General features: G+C 35.4%; 1 protein-coding gene across 4 annotated transcripts in view; it reads left to right on the forward strand.

The window, feature by feature from the left end:
- Positions 1 to 1,806: 1,806 nt before the first annotated feature.
- The window catches only part of Phf6 (PHD finger protein 6), a 55,356-nt gene continuing 34,077 nt past the window's right edge, over positions 1,807 to 23,085 (forward strand). For all 4 annotated transcript variants that reach the window (XM_013144413.3, XM_005000281.4, XM_005000282.4 and 1 more), the window contains exons 1-5: positions 1,807 to 1,989; positions 5,882 to 6,065; positions 6,405 to 6,506; positions 19,461 to 19,594; positions 19,865 to 19,908. In XM_013144413.3, the coding sequence (XP_012999867.1) occupies positions 5,928 to 6,065; positions 6,405 to 6,506; positions 19,461 to 19,594; positions 19,865 to 19,908 (418 nt within the window). In that variant the 5' untranslated portion in view covers positions 1,807 to 1,989; positions 5,882 to 5,927. The remainder of the gene's footprint in view (positions 1,990 to 5,881; positions 6,066 to 6,404; positions 6,507 to 19,460; positions 19,595 to 19,864; positions 19,909 to 23,085) is intronic.

Below are 23,085 nucleotides of genomic sequence, written 5' to 3' on the forward strand. Positions count from 1 at the left end.
AGAGTTGAAGATAAGACCTGTATCTTATTTGTTGTATTTTACCTTAGCATAGTGCTTTGTACATAACAGCCAGATGTCTTTATTAGGTACATAGCCCTAGTATAGCATTTATCACATCATATTGTATTTTGTTTGCTCATTTCTCTCCCCTTTTGGATCATGAGTTCAAGGCAGGGACTAAGTTGTATTGATCTAGTCTCAATTTAGAACTTGGTAGTTTTGCAAATGTTTATTAAATCAAATTTTGTTGAAATGAATGTGTGGATGAAAGAATGATAAAAACAGAAAAATGTGAGGATTTAAAGTTAACATAAAAAGGTAAAACACTAAAAAAAAAAAACCCAACGTAAAACACTGCCCAGGCCCTGCGTTTTGTCACTTACATAACTGTCTCAGCCTAACAACCGTAAAGCTGGTAGAAAAAGATGCTGGAGGACTTGTTTTCACACACACTATAAATGTTCAAAATATACACATTCTGGGTCTTATGCAAATCTCCAGCCACCGCCTCTACACCACAGAGCCTCCGTAAGAGGGCTGAAGGTTCCACAAAGCTAAATGATTTCTCCCCCCTTGTTTGGTACTTACTTGAATAGAATCAGTGTTACACCACTATAGTAACTATTTCCTTGTGAATTATAACTTAAGGATAATATTGTAGCGAAAAATAACACGTTGGTGAAACAGTATAGAAATAGCATAGTAAAAATCTATCCCACTGCAAGAAAAACAGATACTTGAAGGGCATTTTCAAATGTTCACCGGTTAGGATTCCTCCCTCCATCTTTTTAAAAGATTGATGTGCATTCTATCAGTCCAGTAGAAAATAACAAAAGCCAGTCCTTACAGTGGTCGTATTATGACAGGCATCATTCTATGTAAATTATACATTAACTCATTTCTCAGAATCTCCTTTTAAGATGGGTACTATTGTGCTCTCCATTTTGCACGAGATGAATCTGAGGGACAGAGCAGTAATTTAATATGATCAAGGTCATAGAGCTAGAAGTGGAGAAGCAGAGATTTAAATCCAAGTAGTCTGGCTCCAATACATCCAAAAGGAAAGCGCTGGTTTCTGTGTTTTATTTACCTGTGCATGTTTTAAAGAAAATTCTTTATCTAGTCTTAACATGATAATCCCAGCATTTCTAGAGAGCCTATTTCATGTCAGGAACGATAGTACATGCTTTAGCTGTATTCTCGCCTCATTCTTCACAATAAACCCGCGAGGTACTATTTTTATCCCCGCTTTCCAAGGGGGGAAAACACACACACACACAAACCCGCCAAGAAAACATTTTAAGAATTAAGAGGTCAAAACAATTCGCCCCAGGATTGAAATGCAGACAAGCTGACTCCACTGCGAGCTTCTGAGTCTCTCCCGGTAATGAAAGGAGAAACGCAGGATCTCAATGCCACAGGAGTACAATGAAATAATGGATGTGAAAAGGCCTCTCTGAACAAGTGCAAGGGATAGGGCCTACCCACTCGAATCACTGTCGAAAACTGGTTACCCAGGGGCCCCTGGCCAACGTTTCTCATCTCAATTCTGCCCCTACTGAGCCCAACCCACAGCGGTAGCTTTGAATCTCTTTCTCCATCTCCTCAGATCCTGCCCCTAAACACTTGGAGAAGCGGCGGAGCGGAGAATAGAAGGTACGCGCGCGAGCAGAAGGCGGGGCCTGCCGCCCCGATCAGTACAAGGGGTGGTTTACACACATGCGCCATGGCCCCGCGGCTTCAACCGCCCCGTCTCTGTGGCCAATCAGGGCCCGCGGCGCGCTTGGAACGTATCAACGCTGTGTGGGTCGTGTGCGTGTAAGGGGGGCGACGTAAGGGCGCTTCGCGAGCCAGTCTCTCCTCGAATGAAAGGAAACAACCTCCGGCGACAGAGCCCAGCTCTCAGGCGCTGCCGGAGTACCGAGACCGACTTCTTTCTCTTTCCCCTCATTGGCGCTTTTCTCTGCCGTCCGCCTCTGGGCCCGGCTGGTGAGTACGCGCGGAACCCTGGGGCCCCCCATTCTTTACCCGGCGGGAGAAGACAAGGAGGATGGCGGTGGCCAGGCCGCCGCCCCTGTCCGTTGTTAAGGGGGGATTCGGGGACTCTTGGTGGTCTCTCTTTATTGTCAGGGACCCCAGAAGCGCCGCTCATTGTAGTTACTTGACAGAGAGGCTGGAGAGAAAGTGGTTTGGAGGTAGAGAGAGAGGGAGGTAAGGCTTAAGCCTATACTTCGGGGGAGGGGGCTCAACATTTGAGGAGGGGAAAAAACTGGGATTTTTTAGTCGTTGCTATTGCTTAAGATGTATTTGAGAAGGAGGAAGGCTTCCAGTTTCGAAGGAGAAAGAGGAAAAATTTTTAGGATGGCAAGAGGGTTAGCTCTAGGGAATGAAGAAAAACTCTGAGGAGGGGGGGATTAGGGACGAAAGTGATATATAAGGCAAAGACTATTAGAGGGCGATCTCCTGTGGAGGCGGCATAAAGAAAGTGGTGGGATGATATTTTCCTGGATTCGGGGAGACTGGAAAAGGACAATTAGGAGATTCTGACTTTATGACGGAAAGGAGCCTGCCGAAGTGTTTTAGAGAAAGATAGTTTTTCGAGTTTATCTAGCGCTTGATTAGAGGGAGATCTTGGCGTCTAGTTAGCGTCAGGGAATAAATAACGGAGAAGGTCGGTGTGTTACATTTACCATCCTTTATTATGTGGACGAACAGCGCAGTATTCTTTTGCGGTTTCCATCCGTTTCAATATTCTGCGTGGAAGTTGGAAAAAATCTTTTTTTTTTTTTTGAAAAACCTTATTTGCATCTGCTTACTGCGTAATATCAGGTCTTAACCCATACAGTTCAAATTCTTTCTCTACCTCTTGGGTTTGAAACAACTGGAAAATTCCTTTAGTTTCTTTTTGAATAACCTCTGAAAGCAGTGCGAAGCATTTAACAATATCGTGCAACCAAATTCAGGTGCCCTTCCGGTACATCTCTTATTCGTTTATTTCTCTTCACTGTAACTTTCCTGACTGAAATGTTGTCTTTTGAAGATCGCGTTTATATATTTTTGATTTGTATATTTCAGCTTGCTTGCGCGTGGAATGTTTTAATCTTCCGGAACTGCAGTTTTTGGTTTTGTTTTTTTATTTGTTTGTTTGTTTTTCTGTGAAAATGCTCTCGGATACAAGGCATTGAATGAGCTCTCCAGTGGTTCTTGCTTGCTCTCCTTTATATTTCAGGTTATTTCTATCTTGGTTCCTCACAGCATCTTGGAAAATAAGCGCATTGATTGCTTCAGCCTAGCTAATCTGGCTTTTGTATTTTTTCAGATATTTGAATTATGTTTTTTATGCTATTATTCCTGCTTTACCTCTTTATTTCTGCTTTGTAACATTATGCTTCTTTTAAGGAAAAGACTTCATTGTTGGGTGAAAGTATCAAACTTTGATCTCTGCCTGCCCGGAAAAACCTTTTAAACTAAAATTAAAATGCCATATAGCTGTGAATCATTATGAACCCCTTAGTATTGATCCCTGGAATGCCTTCGTTCTACTTAACTAGAGACCACAAATGTGACAGCGTTAGATAAAAATGTATTTTTATGATAAAGACATTTTTGCTAGGAGTCATTGTTTCCGTGATGTTCACCACTTCGTGTTTTATAAGGAGGCTGTAAAAAAAAACCAAGATATACACAGATGCATTATTTTAATTTTAGTGGAAAAATCCATTTAGTCATTACATATTGGGGAAAGTTTTTAATTGGTTGTACTTTTTATATGGCTCTGTTCACTTTACACATTAAATTTAGACTAATTATAGAAAGATACATTAGAATATTTTTGCATGTAAAATAAAATGTATCTTTTTTGTGTTTTAGATCTTGGAGGCTTTGCTATCTAGAAAAGGCTCTCAATTAATATAAGAAATTTACTTTTTTATAATTTGAAAGGCAGAATCCAACATGGATAGAATTTGTGGGATAGCATTTCACAATTAATTTTGAAAATAAAAAATGATTTTCCACGCTGGGAATTTTTTTATCTTAAGCCAGTTTTATAGCCAATGCCAGAATTGCACAGAAATTACACATTAAGGATATCTATACAGATTAGATTTATAATGTGCCATCCTTTCAACTTGCCTCTCTCAACGGGGGAAATGCTGAATATATTACAGTGTCTTCAGAGTGCCTATTATTCATTGCATGGTAGTAAAAAATTAATTAAAACTCAAATAGCAGATTTTGCTGCTGTTTATGAATCTTGATATTTTGCATAGTTAATTCTAAAAATTTGGGTAGCTGTGTTCTGGATAAAAACAACTGAACACATATTTGCCTGAGCAAATGCAGACACACTTCCCCTTTTGTTTCTTTTGTTTCTCTGTTACGTCTTTTTTTTTTCTTTAATCCTAAAAGTATTTGCTGCCTGCTTTCAATCAGTTTCATGGTTTGTAGCCAATGCTGTGGATTCAGTATTGTACTTGGAAGACTGAGGTACAGTATTTAAAATTATAGATAACATTAAGAGTTTGTTAAACCCATCAAAGCAGAGACTATCAGGGCATTTGAAGTTTTGTTAGGGAGGAAAGCCTAGATATAAATTACTGAGAAGATATGTTTTCTTTGTGGCTTCATGTGAATATTAAGGATCTGAGTTTTTATATTGCTTAGCAATGAATATTTTATGGATACACTGTTACCTTGCTGATACTGTACTTGTTGGGGAACAAATTCTTCTCAGAAAATTACAATCTAGTGTTTGTGCATCAGTTTTCAAAGTGTTATGAAAATGTACAAATATATTAAAAAATGGAAGAAATTTAATAAATTAATTTTAAGGCAAATATTTGAGATTTTATTGTGATGTGTGTTTTGACACCCTGGGTCCTGAACTGCTTAGTTCTGTTGACTTGAGAAAACTACACAAATCAAATAACCTATTTTAAATTTGTCCAGTATTGTTCTGAAGAATCTGTGTTGAAAATGATGATCTAAATGTGAAACCTGTGTTAGAGATTTTCTTCCCTTTTTCTGTTTGACTATACTATGTATAATTATGATTTGATCAAATTCAAAACCCATTCAGAAAAAAATTTCCATCCATTACACAATATTACTAATTTACATATGGAAGGTGACTATTTAGATCATTCTCTGTTAATTAATAGGCAGACTTAGAGTAAATTCAATTCCTGTAATATAGCTTTACAAATATTGGGTCCTAAAGTCTGCATTTTGTAGATTATTAGATGCTTAATTTTCTTTTTACTTGAAAAAGGAATAGAATAGTAAAAATACTTTAAATTTACAGTGTGTGATTTTTTTAAAAACTTGGAAATAACTCAGATTTTAAAAGTAAATGTTCCAGTCATGATTAAGTGAACTTATTTACTTTTATTGTTTTATCAATATGAGAACTTTAATGGATTGTACATTTATAGAACTCTATTCCTCTATGTTGTAGTTTTCTTAGTAGGTTTTGCTCTCTTCTTAGGTATATAATTCTTTGTATCCTTGAAGCAGCACTCAGCTTCTATCTTTGAAAACTGTTCATTAATTTTTTCAGATGATGATTTAATATTCTACTTTATGTTTTTTATTCAGACAGAAATAGTTTTTAATTATTTCACACATCCCCTAATTTGGCAAGTTTGATTTTTTTTGATGACTTCAGATTTCATTTATTGTATTCTCTCTTTTTCTCCCTCCTTCCCCTTATAGGTATAAAAATAGAGGCATCTTGGGTTTTAATGTTAATTTATCTATAATAACTATTTTAAGTGCATATATTGAAACCTAGGTCAAACATTAAACTATTTACATGAATATGTATAAACTAATTTTAAAATGACATTAACTATTTCTTTGCCATTCTTATTCTCTGTAGTATTTCTTGAGACTGAAAGTGGCATTCTAAAGGCAATTTAAAAATCATGTCAAGCTCAATTGAACAGAAAAAAGGGCCTACAAGACAGCGCAAATGTGGCTTTTGTAAGTCAAATAGAGACAAGGAATGTGGACAGTTACTAATATCAGAAAACCAGAAGGTGGCAGCACACCATAAGTGTATGGTAAGTATGCTGGACACACCCAAGAGATCTTGAAACCATTCATGAGAGAGTCTTAATGACATGTGAATATTCTTGAATACTTATAAAAATACATTCAGTTAAATTTTTAAGAACTGGTTTAACAGTAATGCTGTGTCATTTGTACTACAGAATTTCTTCTAAATTTAACAGCTTAGGCTGGGTATTTAGCTCAGCTGGATAAGCGCCTGTCTTGCAAGCATGCAGTCCTGAGTTTGATCCCCGGTACTGATAAAAATAAATAAATAAATTTAACAGCTTACTCATTGTTTTATTGTAATTTATATGTGAACCTTAATTTTTTTCAAATGTAATTTATAGCTCTTTTCATCTGCTTTGGTTTCATCACACTCCGATAATGAGAGTCTTGGTGGATTTTCTATTGAAGATGTCCAAAAGGAAATTAAAAGAGGCACGAAGCTGGTAAGTTGGTATTTCTGCCTCTTGAGTATAAAAAATATTTTAAACTCACTAAGAAAGAAATTGCTTATGTTAGAATGTATGGCCTTATTACCTGAGTATAATTTTAAATTGCAGACTTTTTTCTGAGCCAGCAAAATCCAAGGCTAGGTTTAATTTATTTTCTACTCAACAGAAAGTTGTGAATTGGTATCTATATTACTCAAATAGTTTTCTTTCAAAAAAGAATTAAAACCTTCTTCAATACTATGTTTACCCAGGAAACAAACAGTTTGCTTGATTCACATGTATTGTATATTAAAGTGTTCATTCAAGTATAACTTTCATATTTCCAGTATGTTTTCTTCTGTCCTCATAAATTTATTGTGGTTATTACAAGTGAAGATGATAGTACCCTTCAATAGGAAAATGTTAGCACTTGCAGAGCAAAATATTTCAATGTGGTTCAGCTGTGTGGCACAACTTTTATGACTTTGGACAAGTTTTGGTGAATATTTTTTGACAGAATTTCACTCTGTTGTAATAGTTTTTTTGTTTCTGTTTTTGTTTTTGTTTTTGTTTTTGTTTTTGTTTTTGAGACTGGGTCTCCATGTGTAGTTCAGGCTGGCCTTGGGACTCACTGTGTACCCAGGCTGGCCTTGACCTCATGGTGGGTCCTTCTGCCGCAGCCTCCCAAGTGCTGGGATTATACCAGGCTGTCAACTTTTGGTGAATTTCAACAACTAAGATCTCATATTATTAAAAAGTTTTTGCACTTCAAAAGAAATCACCAACAAAGTGATAAAACCCACAGAATGGGAAAGGATTTTAGCCAGCAATCCCTCAGACAAAGGACTTATATCCAGAACATATAAAGAATTGAAAAACATTAACAGGCATTTTTTAAAAACAACAATAACAACAAAACATGTTTCTAAAGCCATGCTAGAATAAAGGTTCTGTAATTGTCTTCATTGCCTGTAGTTAGGCTGTAAGATACTCTGTTACTCTGTTCCAAAGTAGTATCTATCAATTCCTATTTATGACACATGGTTTACTTTGAAACATTTAATTAATGGAAAGACTTACTTTCATTTGGTTATTTCCCAACCATTTTTGGTACTTGGACTCGAACTCAGGACTTTGCACTTGCCAAGCTGGTGCTATGTCACTGAGCCATATCCCTGGCCCCTTGATTATTTTTATTTGAGCTCTTTATTGAAATTATATTCATAAATGTACCTTCTGTAGATTAACTATCAAAAGTTTCATTGTTTTAAAGATGAATTTGGCAGAACATATATCTGCATTCTTAGGTTCTGAATAACCTTTTATTTCACAAAAAACGTGAGGTGATAGTTTTAGATGAAATGGTTATGAGAAAAAAATGATTGGATAATTTGGATGATTAGGAGCAGAATGTTTTGAAAAATAGTCTCTTATTGACAAAATGAAGAAATGTAAATTCAAAGATAACATTTGAAATGTACTTTGAGAGGTATAGTCTAAATTCTAGTATCAGTATTGGCATGAATGAAAATTCAGAAATCAGACTATTTTTGTTGTAGTGAGACTTTACCTATGAAAATGGTTATCTTTCCTACCCGTAAAACTGTAGATAGTAATAGAAAGTACTACTTTTTAAATGTGATTTTTTATTTGGTGGTTTTAGATTTTCATGTTTTACTGTGGTATGCCAATTTTTAAGAACCAGAGCACAATGTTTTGATTTCCTGGTCTTTAAAACAAATTCAGATGTAAAGAAAGAATACTACTTACTTGTATGTAGTGCTACAAGCCTTTTACCTATTGTTTATTACTTGCCATTATGCATATAGTTTAAAAATGCTTCATCCTAAATTGTTAGCGTTTTTGTCACTTGTGGCTCCTGTAGTCAGAATAAGAACAGTTTTGTTTCCTAATGTTGAAATATTACAAATATAGTGCCTAGTTTGGCCCATCACATGAAGCATCAGCATACATCTATCAGTATTACTAAATTAGATGGAGATTTCATTTATTTGGACATGTTTGTAAGAGAAAAAAATCAGTCCTTTGTACAGATTTCACTATTATAAGTTATTTTGATTATTTTTAGTGTTGTATAGGCTGTTAACCCACCCCAAGTTAGTGTGCAATGACGCTTGTTCCTTTATCTAGTCTAGAAAGTGAAACAATACTGAGGCTTAAGAGTACAGGTATAGTAACAGGTTTGGGTTTGTCTCCCAACACTGTCACTTCCTAGCTGAGTAGGATATCAACTTCTCTAGACCATGTTTTTTAAAATAACAGTACCTGCCTCACAGAAGTATTGCCAGGATTAAAAGAGACTAGATAAGCCTGTGCATAGTTCTGGGTATGTAGTTAGGACTTGATGAACTGTAGCCATCACTGTTGTTATTGCTTATAAATAAAAGTAAGGTCCTGCTGTTATCTTTGTAGGCTAATGAAAAGCTTAGTGAGCTGACAAGTCACGGACCTAAATTTTTTGGTGTTGAGGATTGACCCCAGGACTGATGAATGCTAAACATGCGCTGTACTGCTGAGTTGTACCCCAACCCCAGCCCTGAGGCCTATTTTTTCATAATTGCCACAGACACATTATATAACCTTAAACAAGTCATTCAGTTGTCTTTCACCAACTGTAAACAGATAATGCTATATCACTGCTTACTGAACAGCAACATTGCACAACTAAAAGGTACTATCTAAAAGAATCACCTTAGAAAAAGTGTTTCAGAAACAGTTTGACACTGTGGGCCTGTAGCATTGAGGGATACCACCAGAAGGGGGACATTTCTGAGCCTGAGAGTATAATTTATATCCCTTTCCCTTCCTTGAAATACAGGAATTTAAATAGCTTGTAGGGCCGGGGATATAGCTCAGAGGCACAGTGCCTTTTTGGCAAGTTTGGAAGTCCTGAGTTCAATTCCTGGTACCAAAAAAATAAAATAAATAAATAGCTTGTATGGGGGACAGGAGGACTACATTTATGTTTTTCTTTTTGAAATAATTGTAAAAAACTCCTCTTTACCTTAAGTTCTGCCCTTTCTAGTACAGTTTTTTAAAATGCTATCAAATTACCAAAATTCCCAACTTGTTTTCTGCTTTATTTTCCCTGTGTAGATCTGTCTGAGCAATAAAAGGCCATAAATCAAACAGAAAGGTGGAGCAATGAATAGCTTTCTGTAACTACATAATTTATATATAAACTAGATGATAAACTTCTGTAATAAACTTCTTAAAACATTTTATCATGTGAGCCTATTTCCTGTTCATCTACATTTCTAGTTGAATATCCATTGAAAGTAAGCAAATACAGGAGCATTAGCTTATGATTGCTTTTGAGACAAATTCATCATTGGTCCCAAAAGTGATCAATTATTCCAAAAAGAATAACAGCTGGATATGGTGGCACGTGACTGTAATCTCAGCACTTGGAAGGCTGAGGCAGGAGGACTGCTGTGATTTCAAGGTCAGTCTGGGCTCCATAAACAAGTTCAATGCTAGCCTGCAGGACCCAGTGAGATCCTGCCTCAAAAAAACAACAGCAACAACAAAATCATAAAGAATGACAAAGAGAAGAGGCTAGGGCTTGAAGTGGACACGTATAGGCAGTCAGATGGGTCAGTGTTGCACTCATTAGGGTGAGCAGTACAGGTGTATGGTTCCTATGGACTTGTAGCCATGGGCAGTTAATCCAGGTTTTCACATCATCCACAGGGAGCAGAGGAAGAAAGAAGCATCCTGCATGAATGTTTCCATCTCTTTTATATCATCTTTAACTACATAACACCAAGGTGGACTAGGGAAAATTTGCTAGAATACTAAGGCTTATAATTTGAGCCCCTGATTTTGAAGTTTTGACAGAAAACATACTATTTTTCCAGAATGATTTCTAGTTCCTACTAAAGCCATGTGAAGACACCATACCTGCACTATATATTCTTACTCTCAAGCCATAAAACAAAAAGCTACAAATATCCAAGTAAAATTATGAGTTAGTATTGCATTTTTATTTATTTATTTATTTAGGTACCAGGGATTGAACTCATGACCGTGTGCTGGCAAGGCAGGCACTTAGGCCGCTGAGCTAAATCCCTGGCCCTGCTTTTTAAAATTTCTTTCAGGAGACCTTGAGCAGTATGTTTGAAGAATGTACTGGCTGAAGCTAGTTGAGGCGATCATGAAGAAGATACACATCAGATAGCTCTTTACTAATTGGTACTTGTGTCATGTATATAAAAGACTGCAAAAACAGAGACAGCTGAGGAGGACATTTAGTTCATCTTTCTTGCTCTTAGGCAGGATTACTGACTACTCATCCAAGACAATATTTTTGCCTGCTATGTTCTTAAATTTGTCAGGAAATTGGGAATTCTACTTTTATAATCTGAAACAGAACAAATAATATGTAATATTCTTCAGAATTGAGGAATTCATTCCTCTGTGCAACTCCAGTATCTCACTTTAAAGTCATTTATTCTAGGTTTCTTTTCTTGTATTAAAGACGTACAGTATATAGGGGTTTTTTTTGGTATTTTAAAATCTTTTATAGACTTGATGACCATCTTTAGATCACTGCTAAACTTTCCCTTTTGCAAACTATGTTTTACTCACATGTCTTGAAATTCTTTAGATCAGTGATGGTGAACCTTTTAGAGCTTTCAATGATAACAAGCAGGTTTCTGTGGCATGTGTGCCATAGGTTCACCTCCACTGCATTTGGACCTTTTTCCTGTTTTTTGCAGAAATAACTAACATTCAACACTTAATGTATGTAAGGGACTAGGCTAGGTATTTTTTTAAATGTGATTGCATTTAATCTTCACAGTCATACTGTGAAATAGGAAAGTATTAATTCACACCTTATAAATAAGGAAAAGAGAAGTTACAAACTCTACTGACTGGTCATATAGCTAATAAATGGCAGAGCTGAGATTTGAATTCAATGGCAGGAAACTCTTAAAACCAGAACTCCTTGTATAAACTATCAGGTTTATATACTAGGCTGCCTTTTAAGGTTCCCAACCAAAAATCACATTTTTAAAAGGAAGTGATAGGAGCTTACTACAGTAGTTTTCTAATTCAGTAGAAATAGTGCTAAAGACATACTCTGACTCCTGTTAGTATATTGTATTAATAGCATTTTTTTTCATTTTCAGGACAAAAACTCTATACATCCTGTTTATAACTGTTCTGTTTTTATTGTCAAGGTATTTTTATAGCTTCTGAAAATGAAAAGACTAAGTCTGCATAGTTTTGTTAACTCTGTACCAGTGGAGGGTGTGACAATCCAGAGAAATAGAATGTTTGGCTTTGAGAGTTTATGATCTAGACATTAGGCATGCTGTGATTTTGTATGTAAAAGACAGCTCATTGCATACCTTTTTCTTCTGTTTAGGAGTCTTATCTGTTTAAGAAGTTAAGACTGCTTCCTAGAGATAGTACAGTGTTAAATGGAATGCATGTGGGAAACGAGTGCACCATACCCAGAACAGGTCATTGAGATCAGCAATGATAGATTAGATTTGAGTAAGGTGAGGCATTTGCAGAGTCTGTAAACATCAGACAGGAATTTGAACTCAGATAGGAGGGGAAAACAGGATTTTTTCAGGAGACAGGTGATACACAATAGGCACTGTGGAAAATGAAACACAATGATGGCAGCGTATTTTTCTGCTCTGCATAGATGTCCTGCAGGCATCTTAAACTCAACCTGTCTAAACCAGTATTGATAATCTCCCCACCCTGAAACCTGATTCTCCTGAATCTTTACCTTTGACTTTTCTTTCTTACACGTAAGTCATGTGAATTCCATTTCTGGGATGCCTGTGCCTCCTTTTCTTAATATTACCCAGTATCCAGTCTTCTTCCCACCCTTCCAATAAACATACTGTTGGGAGTTACTTGATCTCTGCTTTTAGAAGCTAATGTCACTCCCTGACTCAAAGCCTTTTATGGTTCCTTACTGCAAACAAAATAATAACAGTCTTCAGTCTGCCATTGAGAAGGCCTCTCTTTTTTTTTTTTTTTTTTTTTTTTGTCTTTTTCCTTTTTATCGGTACCGGGGATCGAACTCCTGACTGCCTGCTTACAAGGCAGGCACTTATGCCGCTGAGCTAAATCCCCAGCCCTGAGAAGGCCTCTCTTAAGGTACCTTTTTCGTCCTTAACTCAGTCACTGTTCTCTTGGTTTCTCAAACGTCCTCTCTAAGCTTGGCCCCACTGCTGTTTGTGATTCTTTTTCTTTTAGCTGCCTCTTAAGAGTTCTGTTTTTGAGGTCTAGTTCAAAGTCCAGACTTGCCTGTCTTACATAGTAAGTATAGCACAACAGGCACTGCATTTGGTGAATATGTATGAGCTTTTTTTTCCCTGCTGTGTTACGGACTCTGGGAGACTAAGACTATGTTCTCTTTCCCTGGTGTAGGATTATGTGGTTGTTGATAATGCATGGGAAACACTTAGTGTGGTGCTTGATGTCTCTGTGCTAGTAGGTAATGTTCTAATGAAGTAAGTAAGTGGGCACTTATGGGTTGAATTTCAAGAAGAAAAGGGCTTAAATTGGATAATAGTATAAACCTTTTTTAATGAAGTAGGCGTAAATGGATCAGAAAAGTCATGGCATAGCATAGAATACCTCTGTTCTGGTTAATCAGTGTTTTAGTGTTGCTTGCAGCTTTCACAGTTTGAGAAGGGAAAAGTCTAATGAAAAAATTAGATTGGTTATTGCTTCAGGATAGTAGAGAGCTGTGAATGCCTCAAACATGAGAGTTTTCATATTTTCTTCAACCACCACTTACCCTGTATGGTTAAGCATTATATTTGTCAAGGTTTTCATATATTAAGAGTTTAGAATTCATGTATCTGTTTGTCAAATATTTGAATGTCTACTTGTACCAAGCACAATGCTAGATATTTTGGATATAAACATGAATACAGTTTAGCCTGAGAAATAAAGAATGCCACCAAAGAGATGGAAAAGAGGACCACCACTAATTCTACTGCAGAAGTTAGAAGTCTTCATAAAAGTGACATTTGGAATGTGTTCCACTGGGAAAGTGATGCTGTAGAGGTGAAAGGGAAAGAATTTCAAGGAGAAGGGCTTGATCTGAATTATATTTTTAAGCCAGGGTCTCACTATGTAGTCCAGGCTGGCCTTAAACTCACTCCTGATGATCCTCCTGCATCAGCCTCCCAAGTGCTAGGATTAACAGGTATGCACCACCATAGCCAGTCTGAAATCTTTATAAATATTACATACCAGTGCTCTTTAAATGTAGCATGTACAACTCATTAAGCTTTCAATAAGGGCAAAATGGAGCACCTACAACGCATAGAATGTTGCTGCCTGCTTTCTGCCTAAAAAAGAATAGAAGACACCAGGTGACTAATGCTGTTACTAAGTTGTTGCAGACAGATATCTTCTGAAAAGTTTCCTGAGTTACTTTTGATGAATACCTGTATTCATAGACCATTACCTTATGATAGAGGTTGGCAAAAAATATTTTTAACTGCAGTATGTGGTCAGGGTTCAGATCATTTGTATCTGTACACTCAGTTAGTTACTGGTATGCATAATACATATATGGCAGTCAGGCTGGATGAAACCAGATTGTAAAGAGCCTGCATTTCCTAGGTTCCCAATAGACCCCAGCTTTCCCCGCAAAGCCTTGTCTTTCTGCCTGTCCTAGAAGTTGGCAACATTATTGTGCTTTATTTGTCCAATAGCTACTGGGAAAGCGATATTTTTTCTTTTGTTCCTTAACCACCCAGAAGTTTACTCCAAGCATCACTTGGGCAGCACATTTGTTTGCATACTGACTATCCTGAGTATTACTTGCATGAGTGATGTTTCAACCAATTGATTCTTCAATAGATTTGATAAAAGCATTATTTTTCTATTTCCTGTTATATCTTTTTTTTTCTTTAAATTGGTACCAGGGATCGAACTCACAACTGCCTGCTTGCAAGGCAGGTGCTTATGACGCTGAGCTAAATCCCCAGCCCCTTTCCTGTTATATCTTACAAAAATTAACAAAAATACACAATTTTGGTCATCTTGTATGTAAATAAATGTACTGCTTAGCAGTTAAGACGTTTTGAAAACTGAATTTCAGGCTTGGCCTAGTTTGATTGACAGAGGAGCAGGTACCTCACAGTCTCTGGTTCCTCCTGTACTTAAGCTAAGTGTGTCTATTGCATTCTTGTATCTCTTCTCATGTGTGACTTAGTTCCTCTCTCATCTGTATGTCAGCAACTTAAGCCTTTGTATATCTCAACTTAATTGTTAAATTAGTGTCAATACTGACAGTATTATAGAGATACTGTATCTGTAATAAAACAGAGCCTCAGGGCCAGAGATTTAACTCAGCGGCATAAATGCCTGCCTGGCAAGTGCAAGGTCATGAGTTCGATCCCCGGTACCAAAAAAACAACAACAAAAAAAAACCAGAGCCTCATTTTCCGGTCTCCCTAATTTGGAGCTGGTATTAAACTAGATCTACGTAGCAAAAGGAAGTGGGGATTAAAAGTAAAAAAAAAAATCATTATCAGTGAACTTTATGCTTCTTTAAAACAAGAACATGAAATTAGCATATGAGAAGCTAATTAATTAACATTTATACCTGTGCTTTAGGAAGGAAATTAGCTGTCAACAGGATAGCTGATAGATGGGTCAGACCTTTGGGGCAGGGAAGAAGGGCTACCATTTTTCTTAAAAAACATGTTCCTGTCAGGTTAACGTTTTATTTTTTTCATATTTGAGGGTGCCCTGGTTACAGTGCAGGCATGTTGATAAATGGCAGCTGACAGTCATTTTGCTGAGGTATTAATTGAGACTGAGCAAATATTTGATGCAAAGGGCAATTCTGAACACCATTATGGGGGTCCAGCCAACTAGTGGCTTGCTGTGACGGTGGTGGTCCTGGTCATTGCTGGGTGAAGATCCTGTTTCCTAGGTGTTTTTCTAGAAAAGTCCTCTATGTTTTATTTCTCATTAATATTTTTAAAAACTACCAGCTACCTGTCTGGTTTCCCAGTTTCTTTAATTTTCCTTTTAATCTCTCTTAGCTTATTTCTATAAAGGACCAAATGATGTTGCCACCATTCATTCTATCTCTCTTTAACTGGATTATTTCCCCCAAATTCAGCTTTCCAATCCCAAATCAGATGGTTTATAAATAATATTTTAGATGTGCCCAAATATAATTATGTAAAATCAGCAGTTAAAACCATGAATGAAAAAAAATATGCAGTAAGATACTAAATTCTCCAATACCATAATGAACAGAATTTATAGAGCACTAACTACTTCATAAGGTACATGAACTGATGAATACATTCTGTATATTGATTAAAAATAGGTCACATAAGGGAATAAAATGGTTGAGATAATACTTGCTTTTTGTAATTTCTAGCTAAGCAAATTTTAGTTTTATTATTGATAAATTTTGCTATCTTGTTAATACCCTGCCAGAAACTTGACTGCTTGTATATAAATGCTATTTAAAGTAGATGCTATGAATTTTAATTCAGCAAAATGTCTACCCTTAAGAGGAGTTTTGTATGCTGAAAATATTTGTAGTATGCCTTTCTCTTTCTTTTATAATGAAAGTGACAATTAAAATAAAGTTAGCTTCTACTCACTTTTAAAAACATTTTGTGTGCCCTATATTGCTGTAGTTAACTAGTTAACTAACTAAAATGGATTTATTTTGCCATAGCAGTTTAAACTAGTTACTTTTGGGAGATCTTAATTTATTACCAGCCCAAAAACCATTTTGATATATTTTGAGCTTTCAGTTACCTTCTCTTTCTCACCAAACTGAAAGGTAGATACTGAATCCATCTGCTAAAAATATTCCTGATATGTTTTTAAAATATTTTTTGTATAACAGAGCACTTGTGTATGTTGTAGAAAAATGAGAAAATGAAGGTACTGTGAAGAAAACTAACTACCCAGAGATTGCCACTCAGCCATATTTACTTCCGCCTGTTTTCTTTCATTTTAAAATCAATATAAATTCATAATATATAATACTACTTTCATGTGGGGGAATTGGTACATGTATATAACATACAGATCTTGATCATTTTCAGCGTCCTTACCCCCACTCTCTCCACTTCCTGCCTCCACCTGGTTCCTTGTATGTGTGTTTGTTTTTTGAGACGGGGTTTCATTGTGTAGTTCAGACTGACCCTGAATTCACTGTGTAACCCAGGCTGGCCTCAGACTCACAGCCATCCTTATGCCTCATCCTCGCAAATTCTGAATTTATAGGCATGAGCCATCACACCCGGCTTGCCTCACCTGTTTTCAAAGAATGTAACAATTGGAATAATTCATTTACTTTTGTCTCCTGTCTCAGTTTTCATTTAATATTATATATAAACCTTTCCCTTTACATAAATTTCTTTGAAGAATATCTATAGACTATTCCTTCAGATGGATGTACTATAATTTAAACATTTTTAAGTTTTCCATTTTCTGTTTGTGGCCATTCTGAATCTGCAGTTGATATATAAACTAGTTATTTTTAGACTAAATTTATACAAGTCAAATAAACATCGGAGGAGGTAAACTTTTACAAATGCTGTCTGATAAATAAAGCAGAGAGGGTGCTTGAGCATGTGGACCAATTTCTGGCAGTATTCAGGAACGCCCGTCTCACCATATCTGTGACAATAATTTTGACAGTGCCTCTCTTTTCAGTATTACTTGCTAACTTAATAGCAAGAATTCAACAGGTTTTTCAAAATGTATCTATCCAAACCCATTTTAGATATATTTTCAAGATGAACTGCTTGGAGTAGACTGGTTAATGAAATGAGATAAAGTTTATGTTCAAACTTAGATTGCAAAATAATATCAAGAAATCTATAGAAAAATACTTTCATCATGTAAGCCCTATAGCATTGTCAGGTGTCTCTTTTTATATGAAGTATGAGTGATTTTTAAAACTTGTTTGTGCTCATTTATGTTTCCCAAAATTTTTGTTTTCTGATCAGAAATGTTTACTGAAATAATAGAACTTCATAATTAAGCTAAGTACAAGTGCTGTACTTCCCTAACTTTATAAGCCATACAAAAGTTTTGTATGCTTGATAATTTAGCACAGTATTCGTTTATTTAAGGAAGTGGGGTTTTTCTCAAGTATTAATAATGGGTACTGTGCTGGGCATGTAGCTCAGTGGTAGAGTATTTGCCAAGAGGCCAAGTGTTCTTTTCCCAGCACCATACACACGAAAAGAAGGCTATCAGCCCTCGCATTTTCTGGGCAGTACCTACACCTGAGGAGTGCTTTTGACTTACACATGGGAGTATTTATTTACTTACTCATTTGTACTTGGTGTTGAATGCAGGACATTTGTATTGAGCTTCATGTCCAGCCCTTTTTTATCTTTTAAGACAGGCTCTCCCTAAGTCACTGAATTGCTCAGGCTAGACTTGCACTTCCAGTCTCCTACCTCAGCCTCCTGCAGTGCTGGGATTGCATTCATGCAGCACCATGTCTGGTCACTTGAATTTTTTTTAAATGAAGCCTTGAGTGAGTTTGAGTGTTTGGCTTTCTTTTTATTGAAATAGTTATTAGAAATTTGATATACCAGAATTGCGTAGGGGCCAACTAATTCAAATGTTCAGATGCTAAGTGTTCTTTGCATTTAAATTAATAAAAAGGAGGGCTGGGGATTTAGCTTAGCAGCACAAATGTCTTTCTGGCAAGTATGGGGTCATGAGTTTGATTCCTGGTACCAGAAAAATAATAATTAATGAAGAGGAATGAGAGTAATTTAGAACAGAGTATCTAACAACTAAGAAGCAAATTGTTTTTTAGATTTATTATGAATTTATTTTGGTGTGACATTTACACCTTAAGAGATATCTCACTAAAAGTACACTGGGTATATAGTATACTATGGTATGTGAAACAAAACTGTTAACAATCATTCTTACGTGCTTTTAAAAAAGATTTTTCCTACATACAGAGCATGAGCTAGTTAATCAGTATGAATGTTCTAATAAATTGAGAAGGTAAACTGTATTAAAATATGTTGAAAGACCCTGGTCACCTGAATTCCAAATGCAAGAGGTAAGTGACAATTTTTGAAAAGTTAGAAACAGTAACAAAAAAACAGGTTAAGTGACATAGATTAAACTGAAGTATATGGGGGCTGGGGATTTAGCTCAGTGGCATAAACATCTTCCTGGCAAGTGTGAGGTCGTGATCAGTCCCTGGGTACCAAAAAAAAAAAAAAGAAAGGGCTTCAATAGACTGAAAAATATGAATGTTTCCTTAATATAATCAATTTGATATCACAAAATAGTCCAGAATTCAAGGTATTTAAAAGCTATGTCTTGAGCTGGGCAAGGTGGTGCATGTCTGTAATGCTAGCACTTGGGAGGCCGAGGCAGGAGAATCATGATGAGTGTGAGGCCAGCCTGAACTACACAGCAAGACACTGTCTCAATAATAATAATAATAATTATTATTATTTTTCCCCTCTCCTAACTTTAAGTGGCAGTTTTACTTTTTGTGTTTCATTTATTTGTTTGTTTGTTTGTTTTATGGTACTGGGCCATCAGTGCCTGAGTTTTGTGCATACTAAGCCAGAGCCACATACTCTGTGGCACTTTTAATGGAGATGTTTTTCCTGGTCGCTCATATCCAAGGTTCAGAATGCAAGAAAACATCTACCTTATAAACGATTACAAGGTTATGTATAGCTCACATCTCTGAGTTTCAGTATTGCAGGTTTTTTCTTTACCACAGTGAAATAACATACATTTGTAACATTCTCCAGAAAAATTTTATTCAAGTTATTTCTAAGAAAAATAAAGAAAATACCATTATGAATTAAAAAGTTTTCAATAACAAGTTTTTTTTTTCTTAAAAATTTTCTTGGAAATGAATACGCTTCTAGCCTAATGTCTTAGCAAAATTACATGCTAATAATATGTTTTGTTGTTTTTCTGTAGATGTGTTCTTTGTGCCACTGTCCTGGAGCGACAATTGGTTGTGATGTGAAAACATGTCACAGGACATACCACTACCACTGTGCATTGCATGATAAAGCTCAAATACGAGAGAAACCTTCACAAGGAATTTACATGTAATTACTTAACTTCCCCTTAAGTTGTTTAAACTCATAATTTTGGCACTTTTTAAAAATTTTACCATTTCAAAGCATTTCGTCATCAACATCATCATGTGTTTTTATAAGGAATTCAATGATTAGACAGTGGTACAAAAGTTTGTTTCATAATAAGACTTTTAGAGCCAACTTGTTAATGGAGTGAAGTGTGCTACTCATTTTCTTAATTGAAAATAAAGTTCAATTTACTTTTCTTACTTGACAGTTTTTAATTTTTTCTTTTTTTAGGGTTTATTGTCGAAAACATAAGAAAACTACACATAATTCTGAAGGTATGTCATGTAGCCACTTTTTCAAGAGGGAATTTGAGTACAATATAAATAATTATCCTATTTTAATTTTTTAAAATGATCTCAATATTAAATATTTGTACAAGAATTGAGAAAATCATTATGTTCGCCTAATGTACATAGCAAAGAATTCTGAATTTTAAAAGAATTTATGCTGAAGTTTAATAAAATATATACTGAAAATTTATTTTACTTTGAAATGGTGATACATTTCTATACAGGTAACAAAAGAGAATGTGATCTTGTGAATGCTTGAGGTACTTGGGATTACAGTCTTCCTTTTGTAATCATCAGACTTTCTGTTAAAGTTTTATTCATACTGTTCTATAGTAGCTCTCCCCTCCATGCATAGTTCTCTATTTCTCTGGTTTCAGTTACTTCTGCTCAACCACAGTTCAAAATTATTAGATGAAGTTTCCAGAAGTAAACAATTTCTTAGTATTAAATAACTATTACAGAAAGTTTTTATAATTGTTCTATTTTATTTTTATTGTTTATAATTCTTGCAGTACCTAATTTCTAAATTATATTTTATTATACTTATGTTTATATAGGAAAAAAATACTATTTTTAGGGTTTGGTACTATACATGATTTCAGGCCACCACTGGGAGTCTTGGGACATATACCCTGCAGATAAGGGGATATACTACCATACTTAACAAAATACAGATGTGTGTAAGTAACCAAATTTTGAAAAGAAAATTATTTTATAGTTTTTTTTCACTTAAATTTAAACAAAATCAGGTTAGTCATGTTTTATATGAAGTGTAACAAAATAGTAAAAGGTACATTGCAATTACCTTGACACTTTCTGAAGCATTCTGGAAGTTCTCTTTTGTGTCTTTAGATATGATCACCAGTATGCTAAATGCTGCTGCTGCATGTCATTCAGTGGGAAGCCAGGTTTACAGAAAGATAGTGTGTCCTTATCTACCTTATTCATGAGATCTGGCACTGTGTGACTTCTGGGTCTTCCCCAAAGTCAAAATGATCATGAAAGGTAAATAAAGTTGATTTAAGATAGCAAGGCAGCTGTGACAGCACAACTAAGACACATAGGAAAGAAGATTTCCAGAACTGCTTTAGAAAGTAGCAAGAATGATGGAATGACAATGCTCAAAGTGAGGAGTATTTTGAGGGAAAGTAATGGCAATGTGTCTTTTCCTGTAACAATTTTTAAAAATTGGTTGTTATTTTTTAATTTGTCTTTGAGACAGGGTCTCACTATACAGTTCAGTCTGGCCTTGGGCTCACTTTGTACCCAGGCTGCTCTCGAACTTGCAAATGATTCTCCTGCCTCAGCCTCAAGTGCTGAGATTTGTTTTTTTAATTTAAACATTCACTATATTCTTAGATTATATATATAAATAAATACACACACACACACACATATCAAGTTGGCCTTTAAAATGAGTAAGTTCTCAGATTGAAATCTGACTTGTTTCAGACTTTCAAACAAATGATTTTGATTCTTTTACTAGCAATATGAAATGGCTTAGATTTAATCTGAGATTGTTCTATTCTTTCATTTAGGTTAAAGATCTTTAAAATTTTTGTTAGCTTGTGAGAATATGTTGCCTAGAACTTATATGGATTGAGCACTATTGTTTTAGGAAATTGTTTATTTTATAAAAACTAACCTATATTATTGGTGTTAACATATTAAAGTTGATGGTCCTTTTTGGTATCTTAAATCATGGCTTTCATAATACAAAATAATATTGTTTTCACTTTTTTTGCAGTACTGGGAGTTGAGTCCAGGGCCTTGCATATGCTAGGGAAGTGTTCTGCTACTAAGCTACTTTCTTAGCCCTGTTCATTTCTGGACTCCAGATTAATCTAAATATTTAAAGTATGGTTTAAAATATAACCATGGCCTGGGAATGTAACTCAGTAATAGAGCACTTCCTTAGCCTATGTGAGACCCTGGGTTTGATCCCTAATGCTGTCAAAAGGAAAAAAAAAACTTACATGGATTTTATACCACATAATGAAATAATACAATGTATTATAAATATGCACAACTATGTTATGCTAACCAAAAAATTTAAAAATATTTAAGGAGGTGAAAGTGCTGGTTACCCTTATTTGATCATTACATGTGTATTAAATTATTGCACTTTCATAGATATGTGCAATTAAAATATAAAAATTTAAAATTAAATAATAGTCTTCTGTAAATACTAGCCTTTAAGATAAACAAACTAGATAAATAGTAACAAAATGCCTTTGAGCTCATAAAGTATAAATCAAAAGCCTTTGTAGACTTTTTCTTTTTTTTCTTCACCTGATTCTACAATTGAATTCAGAAATCTTTTGTGAAAGTTTGTGTTTTCCTACCTTTGATTACTTCAGATTTTGACAGTATATCTATTCAATGCACTTTTAAGATTGCCGTGACCATGGATGTTAACAGCTGAGGACTGAAACTTGTGATCTGATTAGTGCACGAATATGAGCATACTGGGACTGGAGATCTTTAGGAGGGATGATTAATACACACTGATCCATGTAACTGGCCCCATTTTATTACCTAGATTTCTGAAGCTGATAGTACCATCTAGTGGTGGACAAAAGTTACTGCGGACTATAAAAAGTACACGTAATACCATGTTTTTTGCTCTGTGAAACTTATTAATAAGAGAGATCTTGTTTCACTCTTTCTAACACACACTTTCCTTTAATGTAGCTATCAGGGTTACTACAACTTCAAATGTGTGATATACTTGAATTTTGGATTCATTGTATAGTTCTGTAGAGTATGAGGACATCTTATATTATTGGCATGTAAAATGTGTTTATGCTTACATTGTAAAACTTGAAGAATAATTTTACATTTTAAAAGTGCTACAGAGTTTATACTTACTGATTTATAGCTTTTTGTCACACTCGTTGATCTAGTGCAAATTTATTTTACATTGTGTGGGTTATTTTGTTTTTTATTTTTATATATTTATGTATTTGTCTTTTTCAGACAAGGTTTTGCTATGCAGTTCAGGTCAGCCTTGAACTCACTTTGTATCCCAGGCAGGTCTCTAACTCATAATGATCCGCCTGCCTCAGCCTGCTGAGTGCTAGGATTACAGGCATGAGCCACCGTGCCAGATGGTGTGTTTTGTCAGAAACAGAACTTTCAGTTATTCTGATAGGAAACATA

This window comes from Cavia porcellus, unplaced genomic scaffold (genome assembly GCF_034190915.1).
Source record: "Cavia porcellus strain 051 isolate PalLab524CR breed Dunkin Hartley unplaced genomic scaffold, mCavPor4.1 scaffold_3, whole genome shotgun sequence".
NCBI lineage: Eukaryota > Metazoa > Chordata > Mammalia > Rodentia > Caviidae > Cavia > Cavia porcellus.